The 24,072-nt window shown below is 41.8% G+C and overlaps 1 protein-coding gene across 2 annotated transcripts in view; it reads right to left on the reverse strand.

The window, feature by feature from the left end:
* Window positions 1–2,181: 2,181 nt before the first annotated feature.
* ANKRD29 (ankyrin repeat domain 29) overlaps window positions 2,182–24,072 on the reverse strand; it is a 29,558-nt gene continuing 7,667 nt past the window's right edge. For both annotated transcript variants that reach the window (XM_027451937.3, XM_038175176.2), the window contains exons 4-10: window positions 22,566–22,664; window positions 16,858–16,956; window positions 14,060–14,158; window positions 8,512–8,610; window positions 7,965–8,060; window positions 6,810–6,908; window positions 2,182–5,182 (exon numbers count right to left, since the gene is read on the reverse strand). In XM_027451937.3, coding sequence (XP_027307738.2) covers window positions 5,099–5,182; window positions 6,810–6,908; window positions 7,965–8,060; window positions 8,512–8,610; window positions 14,060–14,158; window positions 16,858–16,956; window positions 22,566–22,664 — 675 coding nt within the window. In that variant the 3' untranslated portion in view covers window positions 2,182–5,098. The remainder of the gene's footprint in view (window positions 5,183–6,809; window positions 6,909–7,964; window positions 8,061–8,511; window positions 8,611–14,059; window positions 14,159–16,857; window positions 16,957–22,565; window positions 22,665–24,072) is intronic.

Genomic DNA, 24,072 nt, shown 5'->3' on the forward strand with positions numbered 1-24,072 from the left:
ATTTGCTTCACTAGATAACTAGCCTCACTGTTGAAAACCCACAGCTCGAATTTGCATTTGCCTAGTTTCAGCCTCTTGACGCTGCACTTTGTTTTGCTTTCATGCAAAATCAAGAAGCTCTGCATTACCAAAAATCATCCTTTGTAGTGATTTAGGCCATGAACAAGTCACAACATTCTTCTCTGTACAGATGAAGATTCTTTATTGACTTGTGACTGTAGGAATATTTGACGTCGATTGAAAATGTAGCTCATCACAACAGCAAATTGTAGTAATAAGGCAAAAAGATCGGGATGTCAAACACAAAGTCAAAAATGGAGTTTTCACTGTAGACTCTTTTCCCCTTTTATTACAATTACAATCCCCTGCTTACTGTAATAAGTGCATCAGCAGGATGTAGACTTTATTTTTTATTTTTTAAACTGAAGCGGGTCACATCAGCATAAGGGCCAGTTTTACGTTTAGGAATAGTAACTGAACCACCAAGGCATGTTTGACTAACTGAATAAAAGCATAGTCATACTCCTTTGTTCCCTAAATTGCATTTTGGAAATCTTTCCTTCAGATCTGACTTAATGGATATTAATGTCACGGGGAGCCTGCCAGTGAGGTCTGGATCTGAAATAAACCTCATTATGTCATGCTAAATTAAATTTTCCTGTTTTTCAAGCCAGGGCATTGGCTCTGTTTGTTTTGTGAATGCTGTCTCATCTGTAAAGGCCTGGAAAACAATGATCTAATGAATCAAGTGGTATAGAATAAAGTGGTCTTAACAAGAATAGAAAATTAATTCTGGAATTCTTCAAATAGAAAGAATAGGATACAGAAGAAGGCAAATACATATTGAAGGGTACAGAGAGTTAAGATAATCTGAGTAGTAGATTCATTTTTATTGAAACGATGGTATGGAAAAATGTGTTTCAGCAAAGCAATGTTCCCATTGTAGAATATTAATCTTACACTGAAATACATAAATTTGTGTAGGTTTTATGAAATGCATAACAGGGAGGGTCAAAAGAAACCAGAATTGAGGGAAGTATGAACATGACATTTGCAAGGACCTTCTGCAGAGCTACTGTGAGAAGCCACAATTCTGTTTAGTCCTGTATGTGCAGTGCATCACTCCCTCGCTGGAAAAAAGCTGTGTGTATGATCTTTGGTTGCATTCCTAGCATACGTTAATGTTTTGTCACCACCCACTGACTCAAGGAGTGTGGCACAATGACAAGGGTTCCAAACAAAGGCAGTATTTTATGTCTATTGTGTTTGTATTAAAGGGAGGACAAATGGGCCAGTTTTTGTGCTACCCTATTTTCAGTACAACGATTTTGAAATTTCCAAGACAAGAAGAAATTTGGTTTACTTATGGATTTCCCAGTAGTTGCTATGATTGGTGGAATAAAATGGAAATTATTCTTCTGATTAGGCTCCAACTTTGAGACAAACAATCGTTAAAGTGCATTAAATGTCACCTGCAGCTGTTTGATCAGGTGCTCTAATCTAGAAGAGCCTCTTGGCTCTTCTAGTTTAAACAAGGGGAGGAGGATCACCAGCGAGACAATTTTGCTGCAAGGCAAGAACGGCATGTGCAAGAAGAGGCATTATGTCAGGGGTACAACATTGCCTTTTGTGTCATTTCCAAATAATGAAATTATTTGTGAAATAAATGTGAAATAAAGGCATGGTGCTCTATACTTTTCCTCGACTCCTGTGCAGCTTGTTCTTGCACCTCCTTTGTACTCACTTGGAGCTGCTGGGAAGTCACTGGCCCACAGCACCTGCATAAATCCCAGGTGGAGAGAGCAGCAGGCTGGGCCCCTGGATGTTGAAACGAAAACATTTGGGCCTGTTATCCTGTCCCATTCTAGTTCACCCTGTCATCTAGGAAGCAGATTTGGTGTCCCTCAGTTTCTAATCTAAATTTGCTCTTGCCCATTAACACGAAGAGATGAGCTGTTGCTGCATTTCACTGGTGTGTAAATGAAATCATCTATTTCCCTGCCTAATAGGTTTCGGAGCTTCCACAGAACACTCTGAAAGCCTTGCACAAAAGGCACTACAACAAGAGCGACTGTTGGTATCAGTAAATCACTTCAGCCAAGAAGGGAAAGCAGGTTTCCAGTTTAGAACAACAAACAAACCACAGCAGTGTTTACTGAGCACTTTAAAGATAACATTGGCTACATAAATACTAATATTTATTAAGGTTTCTTTGTGGAAAGGTTAATTGCATGGTGAGGAACAGTATTGCAACGTCCAAGCCCATCTACAGGTAGAATAAGCACCTTTTGGTTACTGGGAACTCAAAGCCACAAACAGCCCTCTCCTCAGAGGCTCTGAGACGAAACAAATGCTCCCAACGGGAAGGTCTCCACGCTTAAAATCCCAAGCTGGATGAGCAGTGTCTTTGCTGAAGCTAGATTCAACTTCAGCATGAATGTGGCAGAGAAAGACTTTGCTGCCAGTTCTCCACCACCGCTGGTCCAAGGCCTGCATGTCCTATACCCAGCATTAATGGGAGCTGCAGGCCTCTCCCTTCAACCCGTGGCAGCTCCACATTTCAAATGTTGTTTATAATCAAAAAGCCTGTTATAGCCCAATATTACTCAGAAAAGAGGACCTGGTGACTGTATCTACTCCGACGGAGGTCAGCAGATACCCCGTACGGGATGTGGCGTCCCAGATGTTCCTCACTGGTTGCACTGGAACCTAGGCCGTGGTAGCCAGTCATGGAGGAAGGTGGAAACAGGACTTGCAAAGTCCCGCTATAAGTGGTGGGGAGCATTTTCCCATGGACAGGCATTGTTCAAGAAACTTTTTTACTGAGTAGCTGCCCCTTTTGGGGTGAGACTACTCAATAAAAGCAAATATACCTGGCAGAAAGGAGAGACTGCCTGCAGATGTTAGACAACTTCAGGTTGCTCTCCCAGCTTGTTCACTTCAGCCATCACAAGGTTACTGTTGGTTTTCCCTATCCTCTCCCCTACACTCTGACATCAAGAGAAATAGGAGATGCTCACCAACAGTGGATGCTTCCACATTTTAGGAATATCGATCATTACAGCCTGTCTGATAGTATTTATTGCTCACCCAGAATGGCTGGCTACTGGAGGCCTTCCATGATTATCCTCCTCCTTTACAACTATGAAAGGGCCTTTTATCTTAATGGTGTGGTTGTTCCCAGATGTTGATCTGAAGAAACTTTCAGGAGAAAGACCAGTATCATGGCAGGGCTGCCTAAAGTCCTTCTGGCTTTCTCCAAAGCAAAATGTTCATCTTTGACCCACTGGGGGCTCCAGATGAACCTACCCTCTTCAGCGTTGCTTGTTAAAGAACTTAGAGTCCAGTCCCATAAAATGCTGTGCAAATTAACTTCCCAATAAGGCTCTTGAGATTTCTGCATGCTCAATATTTTTGAGTCTTTCACAGGACTGAACCCTGGATACAATCATCCTCTGCACATCTTGCATAATTCTTTGGTTCTGTACCGGTTTGTCTGCAAGTTTCAGTTAGGCACAACATTATTTTAATTGAAAAGTACAACAGCAAAAATTACCTAAACAAAGAGATTTTTCTGGTGTTGTCTTATATTGTTGGAAAACTTTAAAGGTTTTCTTTCCAATGCTGAATAGAAATCGAATAGTAATTTTAGCTTGCAAGCAAAGGTATGCCCACTTCTGTACTCTTCACCAGAAACCTGACTTCTTATCTAACTTATTCACAAGAAGAATAATTTTATGATTTGGCAATATATATGGCTAATTTGCTCTCAGTAAACTACATTCATTTGTGCAAACTCACTAATTTATTTTTTTTTAACTCATTGAAGCAAAGTGCAACAATTCAGCTGAATCCCAGGCAGATATTTTCTAAGCAGAGACTATTTTGTGTCTCCTTTCAATGTTCTCTGTCCTCAACATCTTAAGCAATTTTTCAGCAATTTGCCAAGGTCTGAAGACAGATGAAGTCCCTGGATTTATGTACTGACTAACCTTATACCTCGACTCAATGTAAAACGATCTGTAATGTATTTGTGGCTAACAAGACTTCGTATATGCTTATACTGCAGAAATGACTGGGTCTTGATGTAGCATCTTACAGTAACATGGTTATAACATAGCTCTTTACAAAACCTTAACAATTTTCACTGTCTTCTCCACGCAGACACTAGTAGAATGTCTTATTTTAAGCATCTCAACCACAACAAAGGCCAAAATTGCTGCTGAGAGTTCATTTTCCAGGCCCGCATTAATTAGTGGGCCTGTTTGAGCATGGCTACATGTAACCCTCTCACCAGCTGTTGAAACACCTGTACGACTGTGCACTTCTCCCTTAACTACTGCCAACAGACTTTGGGAACAAGTGCATTGCATAGTAGTTGTGGATATCAAAACATAGTGTAACATAGGGGGGGCATGCAGAACATAGATTACTTGTGTAGCATCTGTACTGTAGAAACAAAATTCTTATCAAAGCCCTGGACTGGCAGGAGGACTTTTCCTGTTGGTATGTCATAGGCGGGATGTCACCTGTAGCCCTGCGTGGCACTTGGAGGTACAGAGGAATCGGCAGAGCCAGCACTGCCACCAAAGGGAGGGCAGCAGCACCATGGGGACCAGCTGACTCCAAACAGCTGCAAGACCTGGGCGTCCTTTTGGCACAAGGGCTGAGTGCTCCCAACCCACGAGTGCACCCCAAGGCACTCATTGCAGGCGTGTGGCCATGCCAGTAGAGGGACGCATCTCCGAAACAGCGGGAGCACTCGGGTGCGCGGGGATGCGTACACTGCAGGCGTGGAGGAGCTAAGGTCAGTGCTGGCACCAGAGGGATCCTGGAGTATAGGTAGGGCTGCAGGGCAAACACTGCTCTCAGGCCAAACCCTACTCCTGTTGCGGTCCTTCTGAGTTCAGCGATGCCAGATGGAGGCCCAAGGGCATGGCAAATCCATGGCAAGGGCCTCATGTGTTCACAAGCATATACTGGAGAGGCTGATCAGGCAAACTGTTCCACAAAAACCTTCTTGGGCAACCTAGGTTTACTGTCACGATAGTGCCGTCAGGGCACAGCTCTGTCAAACTGCATTTGCTATAGGGCAGCATTAGCTCTTCCTTTGCTTTTCCTTTGTGCGAAGGAGTCGGAGGATGCGTTCATTTTTCGTTAGTTCTGCTGGCAGCTCGTTGGCCTGGAACAAAAAGTCTTAAGGTTAGCAAAAATGAGTGATTATTTCCCAAATATGGTTTTAAATCCTCACGTTCTAAAGAAGATGGTGCCGGGTATAACCATGATGTGCTTATCTCAGCTTTGTCTCCACCGCTGTTGGAGATGTCTTAAAGTCATCTTTCCATGCCCTGTACCTAACAAGACTTAGTATATGTTTATACTGCAGAAATAACTGGCTTTTGATGTAGCATCTTACAATAACATGATTATAACATAGCACTTTACAAAACCTCACTTAAGTCTTCAAAATAATCCTAGCACAGGATTTGTGTGGTCATCTTGTTTTGTGCTGCCTGTCCAGGGTAAATGGTATCCCCTGGGCTCCCAATGCTGCTGCCACAAAATTGAAAGAGAACATGGCTGATGATCCTTTGGGGAGATGAGGCAGGTCTTTAAGTCCATAAAAATCCAAGGAAAAAAACTTTACTTGCTATGAAATAGTCAATGCTATTGTGTAGGATAGGTAACAGAATAGCAGGGTTTGGTCTTCTGTATTTATTGAATACAATTTTAATAATAGAAATTATTGATAATGAAGTTACTTCTGAAAATCAATAATTCTGTTCTGCAAATGTACTGTTGTGCCAAATTGCATGCTTTTTCAAAAAAAAAAAAAATCTTTAGGAGAAGTTATAAACACAGACGTATGCTGTACACCCTCCTTCTGCAAATCACTACCAACAGCAGAAAAGTCTTGCACATTGTTTGGATGATTGCATCAAAACAAAACGTCTATCAGCAAAAACTACTGTATGAGTGGCATTAACCCTGCTGCCATCAAGTGGATTGATGTCGGAATTACATGCACTGATTTTATATTAAATAACCAAAGCGTTCAGAAGGCATATGCTGGATTACTCGTGTTGTAAACTTTCATTCACGTAATCATAAACCAGAAGTAAATACCAGTACAACCATTCACAGCTTAACAAACCCAGCTAGATATCAAATGCTAGAAGCAAACAGACTCTATACACAACTCAGAGGAAGACATTTTCATAGAAATGATCAAGCATTTAATGTTAAAACACTTTATAGGTTTTTTTTTTCCAGAAACATTGCTGTCATAAAAGGAATAAAAGTTACTTTAATAAACTAACAAATTTATAAGAAGATATTGGAAAAGTGCATGTAATTCTATGGTATTATTTCTACTAGCAATGTGCTAAATCCTAAGAAAATTCTAACGAAGGCACCCAGATGTAGATTTCTCCTACTGTGGACATATCCTTCTTACACATCTGTGAAATGAGACATGAATATAACTTACGACTTATCAAACCAAGTACTGTTTCCCTAAAATACAATCTAGCTGGCCCTTGATTAGTTACAGCTAGCAATTTAACCTGTGGTGCTGGGTGAATGAGTGCATGGTCTGGTTATTCTGAGGCTGACGTTAATTCATGGGTAGCAGCACCTTTATAGATGCTTGTGTACGAAAACTGATGGACTGAACGTTGGTGCTGCAGGTGATCAAGGTGCAGTCATGATCTCACACAGAGACGTGGACAACCACCACCTATGTTGCATGCACAGGTGCTCCGAGGCTCAGTGCTGGTCCTAGCCCCGGGTGGCACACCAGGAAGTACCTTATTCCTCAGGCACGGGTCTGCTCCTGCTTCCAGCAGCAGCGCCACCGTCCTCACATTGCCACTCAGAACGGCCGCGTGGAGGGCAGAAGTCCCATTCTGGAAAACACCAGTGGAGATGTTTGGAATCAAAAAGGCAGCTAAACAAAGATGCTTGCAGAGAACAAACCCACAAATGAGAAATAACATGGAAGATGTTAGGTCGCGAAAGCCTGACTGATTTGGAGAGGGTGCCAGCAGGCTAGTGGACTACAAAGGAAGTGATGTTAAATGCTTTAATAAAAGTGAGAGTCAGGTTCACTTCACCACACTAGTATCTTCTTTTTTTTTTTTTTAAATTGCCCTTGTCAATAGATTAGAGGTGAAAAGAACACAGCACTTGCTGCTGCCTGGTGAAATCAGCCATTCACAACTGTAACAGGAGTACGAGCAGTAATGGAAACCAGCTGTGCATTTTATCTCCTTTCTCTCATGATTAATGTTCTCCCTGGTAGGCAGCCGAATGGTGATTTTTATCATAGCTGACCTTTTTCGTTCGTGGCTGCAAGCTGACAGTTCATGTAAGTGTGGAAGCTATTTCTTACTCTTAACTAACAATCAAGTTAATGCCACCTGCATTTTCAAGGTTATCAAAATTGCCAATTAGTTGCATTCACAGAAGTCATCAAAGTGTATGATTTATGGGTGTGTGAAATTTTATCAGCCATTCAAATGCAGCTTCCAGATACCTGCTATTATTTTTGAGTCACTGGTTGATTTCAGAGGAAAATCAAAACAAACAAAGAGCTACTCACAACTGATCTCTCAGGGTTCTAGCTTGCTGACTAAAGGCAATAAAAGGGCAGGGTATAATGCTGACAACTGCACCACCACGAGCAATCTGTTTACTGTAGCAATAAAATCAGCTGACAAAAAGCAAGAGAATTCCTCCCACAGCATGATGTCCTTCCTTATTCCAAAGATCAATTTCACAATATCTTCTGAAAAGATGTGTTTGTGTGTAGCACTAAAGGCTTAATAAAGTAATTTCATTTTTCTCTTGACTTTTTGGGCTCAATCTCTATCATCTTCCACTTGTAATGAATGTCAGGTCTTTTGTTAGACCCTTTGCCTTCTTGAGTTTCTGTCGACAAATCTATGTGTTATGCTACTAACCTTCAGCAGGCCAAGGGTGGGAGAGAATTTAAGTAGCTCTTCTATCACATTGTTGTACCCTTTAATGGCAGCCTTCAGCAAAGCAGTTGTACCATCCTTTAAAAGAGAGAAGATCAGCTCAGTCACGACAAATGCTTTATCCACATTCCCCTAGGCTGGAGGGAAACACCAGCTGTCCCCCCCGCAAGGTCTCCTCTGCTCATCATCTTTGAGGAGGCACCTCCACTGTCCAGGCTGCTAATTTTAGGGCATCTGAAGGATTTTTCCTCTGAAAACTTCAGGGTGAAATAAACCAGTAACACCATATATCACGTCTATCTCTCTTTTATATGAACATCTTCATTCTCTCTATCCATCCTCTTATTCCAGGTGGTCCTTCCAGGGAGCCACCCCAGACACGCAGGCAGAAACAGAGCCCAAGCTTTACAACCTGGCAAACAGAACGAACTCTGGGGACACTGGGCCACCCCTCAGGCAGCCTTGCGGCCTCAAAACACACCAGGAAGCACAAAACTGCAGACAGAGCACAGGCAGAGGTGGCACTCACATCCCGCGCGGCGTCACGCTCAGCTCCCCGCAGCAGCATGACTCGCACCACTTCGCTGTGGCCCATCTGCGACGCGATCCACAGGGGCGCCGTCCCATCCTTAAAACGAAAGAAGGATGCTGAGAAATTTGGCTTTTATATCGTGTACTCCCGATTTGACTGCCAAAATCTGCCTACTGGAATGGATGAGCTTCAATTCCTCAATAAAATCCTGCGTCATGGACGGACAAATGCAGAGTGCCTTCCAGAAGCACGTGGGAGCTCACTGTATGAAATCAGAACATTTCTGGTTGTTGAGTAGAAGAACCCTTAGATGCTTTCTCTTGCATGGTTGACCTGAAATTGGCATTGCTGTTTGAACACTAAAAGCCCTCTGTGGCTTACCAGCTGTGCCTGAAACAAATAGGGAAGTTTAAAATGTAAAGGCCAAAGGTATGCTGTGTAGTTCGAAATCTAGGTGGCTGGATGTGGCAGAAGGATCTCTGCATGGATGAATTCTGCAGCTGGGTGTCTGTACCTATTAAATGAGAGCTGTTTATAGAAGCCAATGAACAATTGGAGGTGATTAGCAACTTTCAATGTTAAATTACATTGTCCACTCCTAGGGAATCTGATAAAAATGTCCTGACTTACAGAGATGGTGAGTATCCCACAGATTTTATCTTCAAGAGCTCCACTAGAAAAAAAAAGAGGTCAATTTTCAAGGAATACAATGTAAACCAAGGCTCTGAGGCAATCATGATTTCAGCAGGAAACTCTGGGAAATAAAAAGCATCTTCAAAATAAGCTAAACATTCTGATGAATTTCTATCCCAAATGCAAAGGTGAGTTGAAACACTGGAAGTATTATTTCTGCAATTAGGATTTAGTTTTTTATTTTTCCTTCATTTCCTCCTAAATGGCCAAATTTGCTTCTCAAGATTACAAGAGGACTCCAGCAGTTAGTTATGTGGCGCCAAATTAATTTGCATGGTCCTTTAATAAAAGGCTTTGCCTGCACGGACTTTAACTTATAAGTGAGACCACAAGTAGCAGGGTGCCTGCTTCTGCCAGCTCCTCCTGCCAGCCTCAGCAGCCTGAAGACTTGGCAGGAAAAGAATGAGACAAAACCCCTGAAAGTGCCTTAATGAGAAGTTTCAGAAGGAAACAGCTTTTTACTTTAAATAAAATATTTCCACCTTGATCAAAGAAGTAATCTCTCTCTTCCAAGTGAAGATTCATATGACTTGCTAAAGCTATTCAAAAACATTGTTGAACCATTCTCTGCTTTCTGCGGGCTAGTGATTTAATCCACTGGAAGAAAAAATAAAGTTATTTCTCCCTTTGATATAGTATTCTGGTTTTCACCTTTTCTGGTTCTGAGGAAAAGCAAATGCACACCCTGAGATCTTTAGTTTTTAAAATGGCAAAAAACAGGATCTTTGCTGACTCTGGTATCAGTTCTCTATAAATGATCTCATGGATGCTAGTGGCTGACCTCATTTTAGTACATACCCTGTTAAAACCACGGGTTTTCTTTATGATTCAAAAATAACAAAGGCTCTCTTGTATGGAGGGCATGTGATGTTAGCGTGATAGCAAAAACTGTCTGTCTCCAATATACAGTGTTTTCCTTATCAGTAAACGGACACTTGATATTTTTCTAATCTTCCCCCACCAGAGGGCTCTAGAAAATAGCAAGAGGGGCAATGAAAAAGCCTATAAAACTTGGAAAAGAGCATGCCACCTACACAATTTAATGGGCACAAGGAACAAATGCTATGCAAATCCACATTTCTGTTTACGTAAAAAATACAAGTACAAGAACAGCATGGGGAACATAGCAGCTTTCTTTCACTCACAGTGCTGTTTATGACTCTTGTTTTCAGTCATGAAGTGAAAGAAGCAGAAGGCAATACGTGTGTTGGGTAACATCAGTGTTACCATTAACTGTCCTTAACAGTATTGCTGCTAGATATCATTGTTAGCATCTCAGTTATGGAGTAGAGACAAAAATACATTGTGAAAAAGAGTGAGCACCTTGGAGAATTTAGCTTAAAAAAAAAAAAAAAAAAGAAAGGTGAAGAAGTTGATGGAGGGCTCACAGTGATTAATGCCAGCTTCTATCTTATATGCAAACAGCATCTAACAGGCGGGTTTATGTAAAAGCATATAATATTTACATGGTGTAGATGAGATTTCCGTTCATTTTGATGTTGGTGTATGGTGCAAAAGAGATATTATGTTGTACTGAGATGCCATGCAAAAATTCCCGTATAAACAGATATTAAGACTCAGAGATGAGTCAGGAAGAAAACGAGAGCAGGGAAAGAAGCAGTTCAAAAAGTACTTTCCATTTCTCGTTCCTCCGACCACCCAGCAGACTGGAGACCGTTACGCTTGTAGAACAAACAATGTTAAATGCTCCATATGTTTAAAGCTGTGTTTATTATTTCCTTATGTGCCTGTAAATTCGTAATAGATACAAACTATATCTCATAATGTCCAGCAGTCCCAAACATACCCTGGCAGAAATTTCTAATGCTCCTTCTCTTACTCATTAACTTAAGAGTTTGCTTTGCAGCTTTGAAACTCAGTGCTTGCTGGAGACTTAGAGTCTTAGAAAGGGCCAGATTACTGTAGGAGGTGAAATTACCCTTGTGTTCCCCCTGAGGATTTTCAGGGACAGAGAGACCCTACTCACAGGCTGCTCAGTGTCATCTCCTCCACCACTCTGCCTACCAGTCCATTTGCACCACTATACAAGTTGAATTCTTTCTAAAAACAAGTAAGTCAAGCTTGCTGGACTGTAGTCTGCACTCTATTTACTAGCTTGCATATATGTTTGATTGCATATCACAGGTAAAGGAAAAACAAAACAAACAAAACAAAAAAAAACATTAATTTTAATAACATTTTCAGTCTCCTTAGACAGTCAAACTACAGCCTGCACAGAGTATAAAATTCATTGGCAAATAACCTTGCTTTGTTTTTGAGTCAGAGAAGCAAAGAAACATTGCCTACACTGGGCTGCAGACATTGCTCCGAGCTCTGTCTAGACGAAAAGATGACAAAAGGATTCCAGCCCAGCTCCTTGGGGGCCCAGCATCAGAAACAAGAAAAGAAGGTTACAAATCAAGGGGAATGATGTTGCCAGGGAAGAAAGCTTCCCTCTTCAGCCTTGTGAGAGCTGAGCTGAATGGCCTGCACACAGGCATCTCCAAGGTGTTGGAGAACCCCATGGGACTGGGAGATGGGGCACAAGACAGAAGGGGAACTGGTACACACTGGAGCAGCAGAAAGACACATACAGGGAAGATGCATGTGGTCAGACAGGTGAATTACACCCCTGAATTCACCAGACAGAGAGGAAAGCATGGGCACTTAGGAAGGAGAAGCATGAACCTTGCGCTCTGCAGCTACAGGCAGTCCTGCATTCAATGTTATGTTGCTTGGAAAAGTTTCCTACAGCAGTAAGAGCAACATAGCTTGTAGGAGACATCTGGCTTCAAAAGTGCACCATCTAGGGCTGCATTCCTGGTAACCAACATGCCACCTTTGAACAAAGTGCAAATTTGTTAGTAAGAGAGAGACTGAAGTCCATCCAACCATTTCTTTACTAATTAAACAGTAAAAATGCTCCGTTTGTTGAGGAAATGCTTTGGATTACAGTGGACCTGAATACAAATGCCACAGACCTATCCAGGCATAATCTTAGCAGGGATCCGAGGTACCCTGAGGCAAACTAAGCCCATACTGCTGGAGATGAGACAGAGCCAGGAGGGGCATTCGCATGGAGTTGAGTCTTTGCCTCGACTGAGATTTGAACATGCATCACGAAACACGTTGTGTTGCATGAATGTGAAACTGGTTCAGCTAAATCAAAGGCTCCCCAGCTTTATTTTGACCCACTCAAAAAGGTGTTAATGCAAACATTTATTTATCCTTCTTATCCAGCAGGAAAATGACTTTAGTTTTGGGAACATAAAATATTAGTGCAGTTTATTTACACTAGAGGAGCAGCAAGGAGACACAAACCTACAGATGCAGCAGAAGCCGTATAGATTAATCTCTGCTGCCAAGCTATGATTTTTCAGGTTCTTTGGGGCAGATGAAAAGAAGTCCTAAAAATACCTGGCCAAACTTGTCACATGCCACGCTGTCCCCTGTTATTAGAGTCCTCACATTTATTTGCTCCTGCCTCCTGATTTTTTACTTGCTACAGTCAGTGATCACAGACACCTGGCAGACATACGTGACTGATTGCAAGCACAAGACCTTATCCCATCAATTTACAATGTGCAGTCAAGGCCCAGGACAGCTACCTTGCCTGCAGGGTTTCAGCAGACCACAGGGGAGGCTCTCCCAGAGCAGGCAAAGATTCCTGGGAATGTCTGTCTCTAACCAGACACCTCGAAGTGCCAGGAGCAAAGTTAGCTGGGCAACTCCCACACCTGGCTATTCAAAGAAGCATCTAAAGGTGCTGTATAAGCACTGATTTTAGAATCAAGCCACAGGTAAACAATTAAAGATCCATATTTTTGGAAACTAAGAGAGTTTTTATATGTCTCTGTAAACCAGGTATGCTTATGTATCCCTTAGTTTAAGACCTAACCTATATGCATCCATACCTAACAACAGCACACAGTAATGCAAGGTGGAGCTAGCCCTTCGCCTTCTATAGCAGAGATCTCTGAACCAGCCCCACACCTAATTCATTCGTAACATTTAATGATCAAACAGCAGCCCCACTGCCTACAGAGGAGCTAATTTCGTGCTCACAGTTGCCACTGGTCTCGTGTGTTTACAGGATCAGACCCACCAGAGGGAGCAACTGGAAACATAGATAGCAAAGCTCTGCACACGTACCGAGTTCTTACAGAGGTGAAGGTTAATACTCCCGCCTGAATTTCAGAGTACACAGGGAGGATACAAAATAAAACTGAAAGTGAAAGGCTTTTTCAAAGATTAGCTTCAATACTGAACCCACATTTCTGGTGATTTCAGTACACTGAATTTCTCTCACTACTATTCCCAGATTGTCCAAAGCTTTTCCAAGGATTTTCAAAGGAACGCAAGGACGTGATGGGCTATGCGTGCTCACAAGTAGCTTGGTGCAGCAGAAACAGCTCAGTAGTTGCAAGAGGTAGTGCAAGGCCCTCATATCAACATTAAATACAGCTTGAGGGTTTTATTTTGATTTAGTCTGGTCCCGTGGCCCAAACGTGCCCAACCTGCACATGGTTCAAAACATTCCCAAGGATCAGCCAGAGGTCTGATCTCCTTTAGGATGTGAAGCACAATTGGTGCACGCCTAAAATGGAGCTTCCAGTTTCACTTCTTACGGAAATTACCTAGGTTGTGTGCAAGCAGAAACAACTGGGGCACTTCCTTCAGATCCACACTATGACTCTGAACTAGCACACAAACGCAGACACGGCCACAATTTACCTTTTAGTGAAGAACCTCCATGGGAACCTGATGTCCAGAGAAAATTCCAGTGTTAACTTTCAATAAATATGAGATTTAGTAATTAGATCCCAGCTCTGCCCTGAAGTGTTGAGCTTACCTGTCGTGGCTGGTTAACCTTTGCTCCTGAAGAAAGGAGCAATCGGATGACATCCAGGTAGCCTCCTTGCGCTGCCAAGAAAATTGCAGAAGCTCCATCCTAAGAACAAATATATCCAGCTTATACTGTTTTGAAGTTATACTGTACTTTTCACACAAAAACAAAGCAAACTGAATCATCTTCTCCTTCCTAAGCCATTATGCAGTGTAACAGCATATATATACAGCTGAGCTCAAGGAGTAATGACCGAAATCACAAACTATGGCAATGTTTTCATTCAGCACACAGAAGTACTGGCTTCCCTCAAGTATCAAACAGCATTAAGTCCTGGGTCTGGCATGCTAAGAGTCTAGATCACCAAAGCATTGGTCTACATAACTGGAAATCCATTCCTATTTAGGCAAATACATCTATTCAGGTTTGTTTAGCTCATGCAGAGATGTTCTGACACAGAGATGCACATGGTGAAAACGTGTTCAAATACTTTGCAGAACTGGAGACTGGCATTGAAGCCTGCCCTTTAGACTGAAGGAGTGAGTACTGTGCCATACTGCTACGCCACGCCAGCAACTAGACCACTGATCTGGCCAATAATGCAGAAGAGATTGGCTCTGTTATAAAAGTGGGTAAATGTAGCACATGCAGGACAGAGTACCTCACAGCCCTATCAGAAGCCATCATTCCTCTAAGAAAAGTTTGTGAAGAAAATGAACTAATCCGGGATTTATTTTTTTTCAGCATGACTTTCACGTGGAGATGTTCTTGACATTAGAAAATTCATAACACTTGGAGTCACATAAGCTTTCTCCATAGGAAGAAAAATAAAAACTCGTATCTCATTGAGTTTGTTTTTTTCAGTGAAAAATTTTCAAACCACATTAAAAGCCATCCAACCAACTAGAAGTGGAAAGACATACTGCTTAGGCCCTCCTTCTGCAAAACTCAGCGCAGGCCTGAAACCTGTGCTGAATAGCATGCCCAGGGACTGAATCTAAAATGTTTGACCTTGGTTGCATGGCAAATGTCCTTCCTGGTAAAGAAGAGAGGTATCTGCTGGCACTGCAGGTGAATATCCATCCCCAGGCCCTCTGAGGGTCTGTTTCCTCTGGCTGCTATGCAAGTGCATGAAATAGGGTGATGGCATCGGACGTTTTGCAGCTTCCTCCAGAGACACATACAGTAGGAACACTTCCATTTAGAAAGCAGACAAGGTTGCGTAACATTAAAGAGCTCTTTAATACAGCACCAATCAAGATGGAGAGCCTGGCTTGCCTGTCATACAACCATTATTATTTTAAAGCAATTATTTAGGATTTGTACTTGATTTGGTGCTATAACAAGAAAGTTGTTTAGAGGCTATAAAATATTTCTGCAACTAGCACTGTTTAGTTGATGTATTTTCTTGTGTTCTCCTCTACCCCTCACATGATTCAGCTTAAAATTAAAACATCTATCTTGATGGTCTGGGGAGGACTGCCCAAGTGCATGCATGAACTCCCTCTCCTTTGGCTGCCTGCAAGTGAAACTGCCAGCCGGATACCACTGTGTAAAAGCCACTTGGCAATGTCCCAAAAAAAAAAAAAAAAAAGAGTTAGGCTAACGTTTGTTTTTAAGATGTTGTGTTCTTACTTTATTAAGCAGCTTTTTCTGACTGGTTTTGCCTCATGACTTTGAGCAATAAAAATACATCTCTAAATCTGAATGTAAATACTGCTCGTTTCAAGGGGAGACAACAAGGAAGTCATTTTACTGCCTTTATTTCTAGGTAAGTGTCTCCAGGTGCAAAAGCGCTGCTATTTTTAAACCAGGTGGAAAACCCTGGGATTAGCAAACAGAGGATGACAAACATTATGAATGTTATGAATTATTCTAACCCTTAGATAAGCAAGGACAGCAGTGACCGTGGAGCACCCTTCTGCACAAATGTGGGGTGGGAGCCGCGCAGAGGTGGGGTCTCTCTGTGTGACCAGTGCATGAAGACTGGTGGGAGCTGAGAGTGCTCAGTGCTGACCAACAGCATCCTGCAAACCTCATCAAAAAGGATGAAAAAAAACAAACATATATCCACGGGGAACAAATTCCTCTTTGTCAGACTTGTCTTATGCCCTCGGGTAGGAAAGAGTGGTGGGAAGTGGAGAGAAAGCCTGCCAATCATTTTTGTTGAATGCTGAGAAGCCCAGCCTATTTGTGTCTCTGCTGAAGTAAATTAAATCCAGTACTTCATTGGCTCAGTCCAGCTTTCTGAAAAGTCAACTAAACAATGTCAGTTTGGTCATTTTAACCACTCTTTGCCCAAAGAACTGACAAACTAGAGACACACAAATACCAAATAGCCTCATTTTAACTGATATTAAATATATATATATTAAAGATAACATAACTTCTACTACATTTCTTGGCAGAAGACTGATAAACTGATTCTTGAATGCCTCAGTGGCTTTAAAGTTATTCAGTTCTCTGCCTGCAATGCAAATCTGATGTGGTAAAACATAACATGAGCTTTTGTTCAATGGTAAGGGACAGCACAATGATGGTGCTGGTTTGGCACAAAGCCTTCTTACAGACAAGGAACCAAAACATAGCTAACCCATCTTTTCTGGCTTTGTACCACTTCTCCCAAAACTGTGAAAAGCAGACAGTTAACAAAAATCACAGTGTAGAGAAGCAGAGTACTACAAAACCACAACATTTGGCAAATGCTTCTCTGTGCTGGAGCCAGAGTACCCACTGCTGTCCAACAAACAGCACATTTGTTCCACCACCAGTGTTGTCAATATTACCCGTGTCGAATAACTCACGTAAAGCTGATCGTGAATGTTGGCACCGTGCTTCAACAGAGTTTCCACTACCTTTGTGTGCCCGTACTGACAAGCAGCTAGAAGAGCAGTACCTCCATCCTGTGAAAAAGCAAAGAAAGGGTACAGTAGTGTGGGAGTGAAGATGCTAGACTGAATGGCACCATAAAACATAAGCAAATCTTAAGGCTTTTCAGAATTTGGCTCACAACAATTCTGGAGTGACTAGCTACTGAATCCTTCATAATTTTAGTGCCAAGCCATGGCCCTTAAATCTTTGGCTCCATCACTATAAACATTTTTCTCCTGAGGCTTTTTTCGTGAGTGACGGGAACAAAGAAAATTCTGCTTTTAGTTCCTCATCTTCTACCTTCCCACTAGAGACTTTATTTGCTTCACAGCACCAAGCTGTTCTGCATCTCTTCTTTTACTTTTACTGACAAATCCTCTACCCCTGACAAACTCCTCTACTTGTAGAAGGACAGCACAAACTTCCCCTGCTTTAAAGCCTACCGATCATCTGCTCTTCTTTGACCAGAACCTCACGTTCTGTCATGTTCTGCCTTTCACCTTTTAGTTTTGGCCTTAAGAAGTGTAGGGAAGATGCATCTACAAGCATTCTAGCTAAATGTGGAAGCATGCTTCAGACCAAACCCATGACCCAGTGAAAGCCCCATTAACTCTGCTGAAGAAGTGATCCCTGGCAGTTATACTTACTGTGCATCGCCACTAAAGGGAGACCTAGGCACATGCATCATGTCTGGCTTGTAGAGCTGCTCCCATAGGAGCTATCTGAGATGGGAAATACCTCAGGATCGCTGGCTGACAACTCCAAGCCAGCGGAAACAATGGAAATAGCAAATGCGGGACTTGCCACATCATGTTCATTGCACTGTACCCCACTTAAAAACTGACATAATTTCTGACACTGGTATGGAGAGGAGGTTCTCATCTTCTGCCCTGGATGGCACCATGCCATGATGCAAGGATGACGCACGCCCCACGTCATGGATCCCTGAGGGTTTCTGTCTCCTTCCCCACCTTCTCCCTTCCTCAAGCTCCTCCTCCACAAAGCAAGCTATCTGAAGTTTTCATATAAATGATTTCTAGATGCTGTGGGCAAAAGGTAGTATTTTCCCTTAGTCTTGTTTTCTGAAACAGCTCAAAAGTTTTGTCTGAATTTTTTCCACATGGATAGATAGCCAGCAAGACAAGTTACAGCCCAAATGGATGAATTAATCTGTTATAATGGGAAGTGACAATCAAACTTTTTAATCTGTAGTGCTATTTCATGCCTATAACAATCCCACGAAAACTCAAGCCCTGACATGGCTGAAGTAATCCACAGGCACTGCCTGTAACTGCGCTCAAAAACTATTCACCCTTCTGCCCTGCCACGTTAAAATGCAAGAAAGGTTTGAGTGTCAGCAAACTCACCAATGTGAAACTGTTAGGTGAGCATCTAAGAATTGTTAATTCTGGACTATGTAAGTAAACACGGTGTGCAACCTGGTCAGTGGAGTTAAGTTACTCTGTAGTAATGAGTCACTAGACTTTCCTGTAAAAAAAAAATATCCTAATTTAATTGAAACTGCTGGAACAGAACACAAAAGCAACCACAATGGTTTCTGGATTAAAATAAACAAACCAACAAAACACTTCTACACACTTAAAAAACAATGGGAAAAGCTAATAGCTTCATGAAACCTATTTCCTGTCTCCCATCAGCTGAAAGCCAGTTTTACTTGAGCGCTGAGTTAACAGATCGAAGGCCTACAAACAAATAAAAAGAGAGACATTTTTAAAGACTTTCCCTGAAGGAAATGGGGAGAGAAAGGTCAATGAGTTAAGAAAAGAAACTGTGCTATCAAGACTGGAAGTCCTCCTCAGAGAAGCAGGGAAGGATGAGCTATAGGAAGCTTTAAAATACTGAGGTTCCCCATCTGGAAGGTAAGTGGTCATGTTCAGCTGCACATGAGAACAGTTTGTTTATTGCTTTTTGGCTTCTCATTTTCTACAATCCTTGTATTCCCAAAAGACTCTGTTATTTTAAGAAGGGTGTTTGGTTATTAACATAATTTCTGGAGGCAACAAAATGAGAGGCCCCAAATCAAAGACAGGCCTGCACGGCTAACCACAGTCAAGTGCTTGGAGCAGGACTGTGCTATTCCACCGTGGAGATGTCACAGCCTGAGGCTTAAGAAGGAGGACACTTTAAGCAGGATATGTCTAAGTGTCTCAATGTGGGGATCCTGACCTAGTAGTTGGTTGAATTTAGAGAACATTTTTAGATAGATACATTTTGGGAAGGAATAACACATTTCCAAAACATAACATTTAGATCTTTCAGACTAGAAGGGATGACCAAGGGATCTAGACCACCCTGATTTAGTTCCATTTGCCCACATCAAATCAAATATTTCCAGGGCCAGCAAAAATCAAATAACAACTCCTTGGCCCAAGGATTTGGTCCTTGATCAGGAAGGCATGTGGGCTCGAAGGCCTGCTCTACTGTCTGTCTCCTATAAAGTCAAACACATTCCACAGAAGAGACTGAGACTCGTGTGCATGCTCTGAATGGGGGTACCGCTATGATAAATAGGGATTGGTCTTGCTTTAGGATAAAGAACTCGGGGACAGGAATCCTTTCCGTAGAAAACACCTTACAGCAAGACACCACTCAGTTAAATCAAGGAATTGGCACTGTTGGACAAAACACTGCAAAGGTCCACATTTTTTTAGGAGGAGAAAAAAAAATCAGCCCCCCAACTCCTCTCAAACTTACATCTTGCTTTCACTTTCTTCCCTTTTTGCCAGCACGAGAGCCTTTTCTCCAGCAAGCTCTAGCTGAAGATCGCACTGTTTTACAGACTATAAGGTAGACAGAAGGATGAAAACAAGAAATAAATAAATGACAGTCTTCAGACATGTGATTCCTTTTTTTTTTTTTGGCTTCATCTGAAAATGCTGAAGCAGCACCTTCGGTACTGGCAAACCTCTCGGAAACTCTGAGCCAGGCAGGGACATGTGAGGAACCACGGAGACACTTGTAGGGCAATAACCGCTCTGTAGCGGGAGGGAAACGGGCAATGGAGCTGAGAGAAGGCACTCAGGCTTGGGTTTATTTCCTGCTCATATCCTGTTTTCATGACACAGCTTAGCTTCCACTAATCCTTTACTGCAAACCCTTCCAGCACACTGGAAACTCATACAGGAGCCAGTCCTCTCAGCTACCTCTGTAAAAGCTACCTTCCTTTGAAACCCTTTTTTCTTATCCATATATTCTTTCCTCCCTGTCAGCAGCATGTACAGTAGCTGCCAATCTCCCACGTAAGCACTGGGAACAGCAGCACCCGATGAGACCACACTCTCTGGTGTACACCTCTCTATTTGCCTGTCCCTTCCTTCACCTCTGTCATCACTGCCTGCAAGCACCTTAGAATTACATGTTTTTCTTACTTTCTCTGAAATATGTTACAAGGGAGGGGAATTGATCTTCTGCAATTACTACCCACTGAAAAATAGCCTCCAACATACCATTCAGCCTGCAGTATTGCTCAGAAAGCACGCCTTCATGGAAATCCTTACAAGAACCCAGATGCAAGCTTATAACGTGTCTCAGGTAAAGAAAAGAAAACATTTTATTTTCTGATACATACTTCTAGGGATGTTTGCTTAGCCTGTCATAGTGAATATCAACTCAGACGATACAAGGCATACCAAGAATTGTTTTATTAAGATCATTCTCCAGCACTCTTGCATATGAGTGACAAATGCAGTAATTAAAATTTACAGAGGAGTAAATTACAAAGAAGACACGGGACTTTGCATTGCCTTGCTTAAAAGTGTCTGTTTCCTAGGTTTCATTAAAACTGTTTTCATATTTAAATTAAACATCTTCATGTATAATAGAAAGTTCATTGTAAATCGATGAGTTTTGCAATGCCCTTTAAAAACAGACAGGATCAGCCTCATCTTTTCCTGTGCTGCTCCCAGCTGAGTGCCTTAATCAGAAAATGCCTTATCTCTGACCTGAAAAGGCATATTTTGTCAGCTACTTTGTTCCTGGGGTTTGGGGGAAGGGATGGAAAAGCCTGTTATCTTAGCTGCCCTTTAACAGAAAGAAGAGTTGATTTAATAATTTCAAGCTATGGAAATCACATTATTAAATCAGAAAATTGAACCAGTACCAAAACAAATCAGAAGGCCAATGGGAGATACATCCAGTAAAGCCCAAGCCTGTATTTGTCCAAAGGTGGAAGATATCAGGAGGGGCTGAATGCAGAGAGATTTTCTTTTCATTTGTATCTTTACACCTTTTTATCTGCCCTAGTGACTCCTTAATTTATTTTGCGTAATTCAAAAATGATCAGATATTGTCATGAAGGATGAGACAATTTCAAGCCTGCTTTTCACCTTCTGGGCCTAGTGTTGACCTCTTCACAAACACCTAGACCACAGGCTGCTCAGAGGCTTGGTGAAAATGTAATTGTCCCTCCAGACAGAACAAGGTACTCAGTCTCTGTCTTCCCTCCTTACCAACAGTTTCCTGCATTCACTGCCCTCTGAAAAAGCACTGCCCAATTTCATGTTCAGCCCAAGAGAGTAGTCCAGGCTCTTATTATGGCTGGGACACATTTGCTCCTTCCGCATGCTTTTGTGGCCTGTCTATAGGTCAGATGACTCAAAAAATGGTGTAATTTCACACACCCAATTGTATACAGATGAATGTGAGAGAATATTTTTCTGAAGCTTGCTACCCTCATCCTAAAATAAAAGACTCATAGGCAACTCTATTTTAACGTGCAGCTTCTCACAATAACTCTGTTTCACATGAGATTATCCAGAATCCAGCCTAACATCCAGCTGTTGTATTTAACATTGCAACCTCCCTATGGTGCTAAGTTCCACAGCTGCACTCCATGTTGAGGTTAAACAGCCACATTTTCATTCATGTTTTTAAATTTACTGATGGAGGCTTCTGCTGTGGTCAGAGCACTGCTTACCACAAGCATAGCTCCCCGAGGTACCAGAATCGATACACATTCTACTGTATGGGCATGCATGAACTCTGTGACCACAGAAACCTGGGATTTTTAATTGGTAATAACTGCCATAGTCCCTAGAGTGTAAAGAGTTGAGTCCCAGTGATGCTCCATCAATTCATGTAGTATTTAAAGCCTGTGTTTTCAGGGATTTTGAACAGCAAGTATGGGATGAGGGACCTATTCAAATCACTGACTACAACATCTTGAAAAATTGGTTACTGTTGGATAAAGAACTATTTTTCTTCTTCAAACTGAAGCCATTATATTCTTCTGTCTCCTAAGGTGGTATGCAGACACTCCCCAACATGGATCAAATTCCAGCCTGTGCAAGTGGAGTACGTATATGCATAAAATGGGATTGTACCTGAGGTGTACAAAGAGACCCTTTGTTCTTGTATTGGAGAATGGCTTAAGAGGAAAGTCTGATTTCACTATCAATGGACTGATCTTTGGCCAAATCAGGCCATTAAGTCCAGGTAGTAAAGCTAGTGCCAAGTTAATGTTTTCATCATATGTTGTAGTACTCATATTATTCAGAAAACATTGAAGTGAGGAAATCATTTTGCCATATTCCTGCTGCCACCTCATGTTTCATGTGAAGAGGAAACAACAGTCCTGACTGGCAGAATGTATCAGCATATAAAGACAGACAAAGCATCATACCTTATTCTTAAACTCAGTGGAGGCACCAAATTCAAAGAGAAACTTCACCACGTCGTTGTGGCCTTGCTGTGCAGCAAAGAACAGAGCAGTTGCACCTGACTGTAGGGGAAAAAATGATTAAATAAAACCCAAACACATAACATGCTTGATCAAAGTATACATTTCATTTCAAATTCAAGCTTACTAAGCACAATCATTTCAATATCAACTGAAAATACATGATGATTTTGAGGGCTAAAGAGGACACAAGGTGTCTTAGCTAAGAGGTCAGTTTTCTTCTCATCGCTCTGAGAAATGTGGCCTGCATCAAACATTGGAATAGAAATCAAGCTTCACTAGTGGCTTCTGCACAATTTCTAATATAGACCTCTTAGGATTCATTTACTTCTCTTCAGTCTTCCCATTCTGTAGCTTCCCATTCATCCAAGCAGCCTTCAAGCAACTCTTGCCAGTCATGCAGCTCCTATTTTCTATTAACCTCACTGAAGAAATGAAAGCCCTTATTTTATATCAGTCGTATAACATATAACTGTATTAGTTGTATAAAGCTTGCAACAGCACATGGCCCCTCAAGACCATTTTAGAGCCCCTCTCACAGACAAACCTCTGGGTGTTCCCTTTCCCTGAGGTTCCCAGCAATTTCAAGGTTCAAGAGCACTACTTTGAGTAGATAGATTTACTTTCAGATTAGTATCCTTTGTTGCTAGGGCTTAAATTTCTTTAATTTTGCTCCCTCTCTGCAGCAGAGTGATTTTGGAGTGTTCCTGTGTTTCTCTTTTTATTGTCTTGCTGAACCAATGTGTCCAGAGTGAAACTCAAGAAAAGGTCCATAAAACTCTTCTCAACTTTTCCTTTTGTTGCTGCTTTTCAAGCAATGTTTGTCTAAGGGAAGCTACATGTTCAAATACATGCTTTGTTGGGACAGAACCCCTCTGAAAGATACTGACATTCATGGTTAATGCAAGTTTAGGCCAGTTAGTGCAAAGACACTTATATCATCAGGCATGACATTCACTGACTCAGTGACTTGAAGACATCAGCATGAGATTTGTGCTCTAGTTCCAGGTAACCAAGGAAAATAAGAAACATTTGCTTGGGTTATTAAAGTGATGAAAATACTGCTGTCCTGCTCTTCCTGCCATCATCCCATGTCACTACATGTCCTCATCAAACTGCTGTTCTTTTGGGGCCAGTCCCACTCCGTTGCAGAGCAATTATAACCAGCACACAGACCAGAATGGCTTTAGATACTCCTTACCACTACTTGAGCAGAGTATGAGGGGATGGCACTTTTACAGAGCTAGGTGCTGACATTTTCCTTCCTGCAATCAAGCAAGTCATGGTGTGAGAGACGCCTTGAATGCAAAGTACACTTGCAGGAAAGAGTGATTAAGTTGTGTGATTTTTTGAGATGAGTTGTCTTGGACTGAAAGGCAGAAACTCTTGGGTATACTGAGTCAAAACAACATCCACTCTATGTTAATGACCAAATTCTGCAAGTCAAAAG

Source organism: Anas platyrhynchos, chromosome 2, assembly GCF_047663525.1.
Source record: "Anas platyrhynchos isolate ZD024472 breed Pekin duck chromosome 2, IASCAAS_PekinDuck_T2T, whole genome shotgun sequence".
NCBI lineage: Eukaryota > Metazoa > Chordata > Aves > Anseriformes > Anatidae > Anas > Anas platyrhynchos.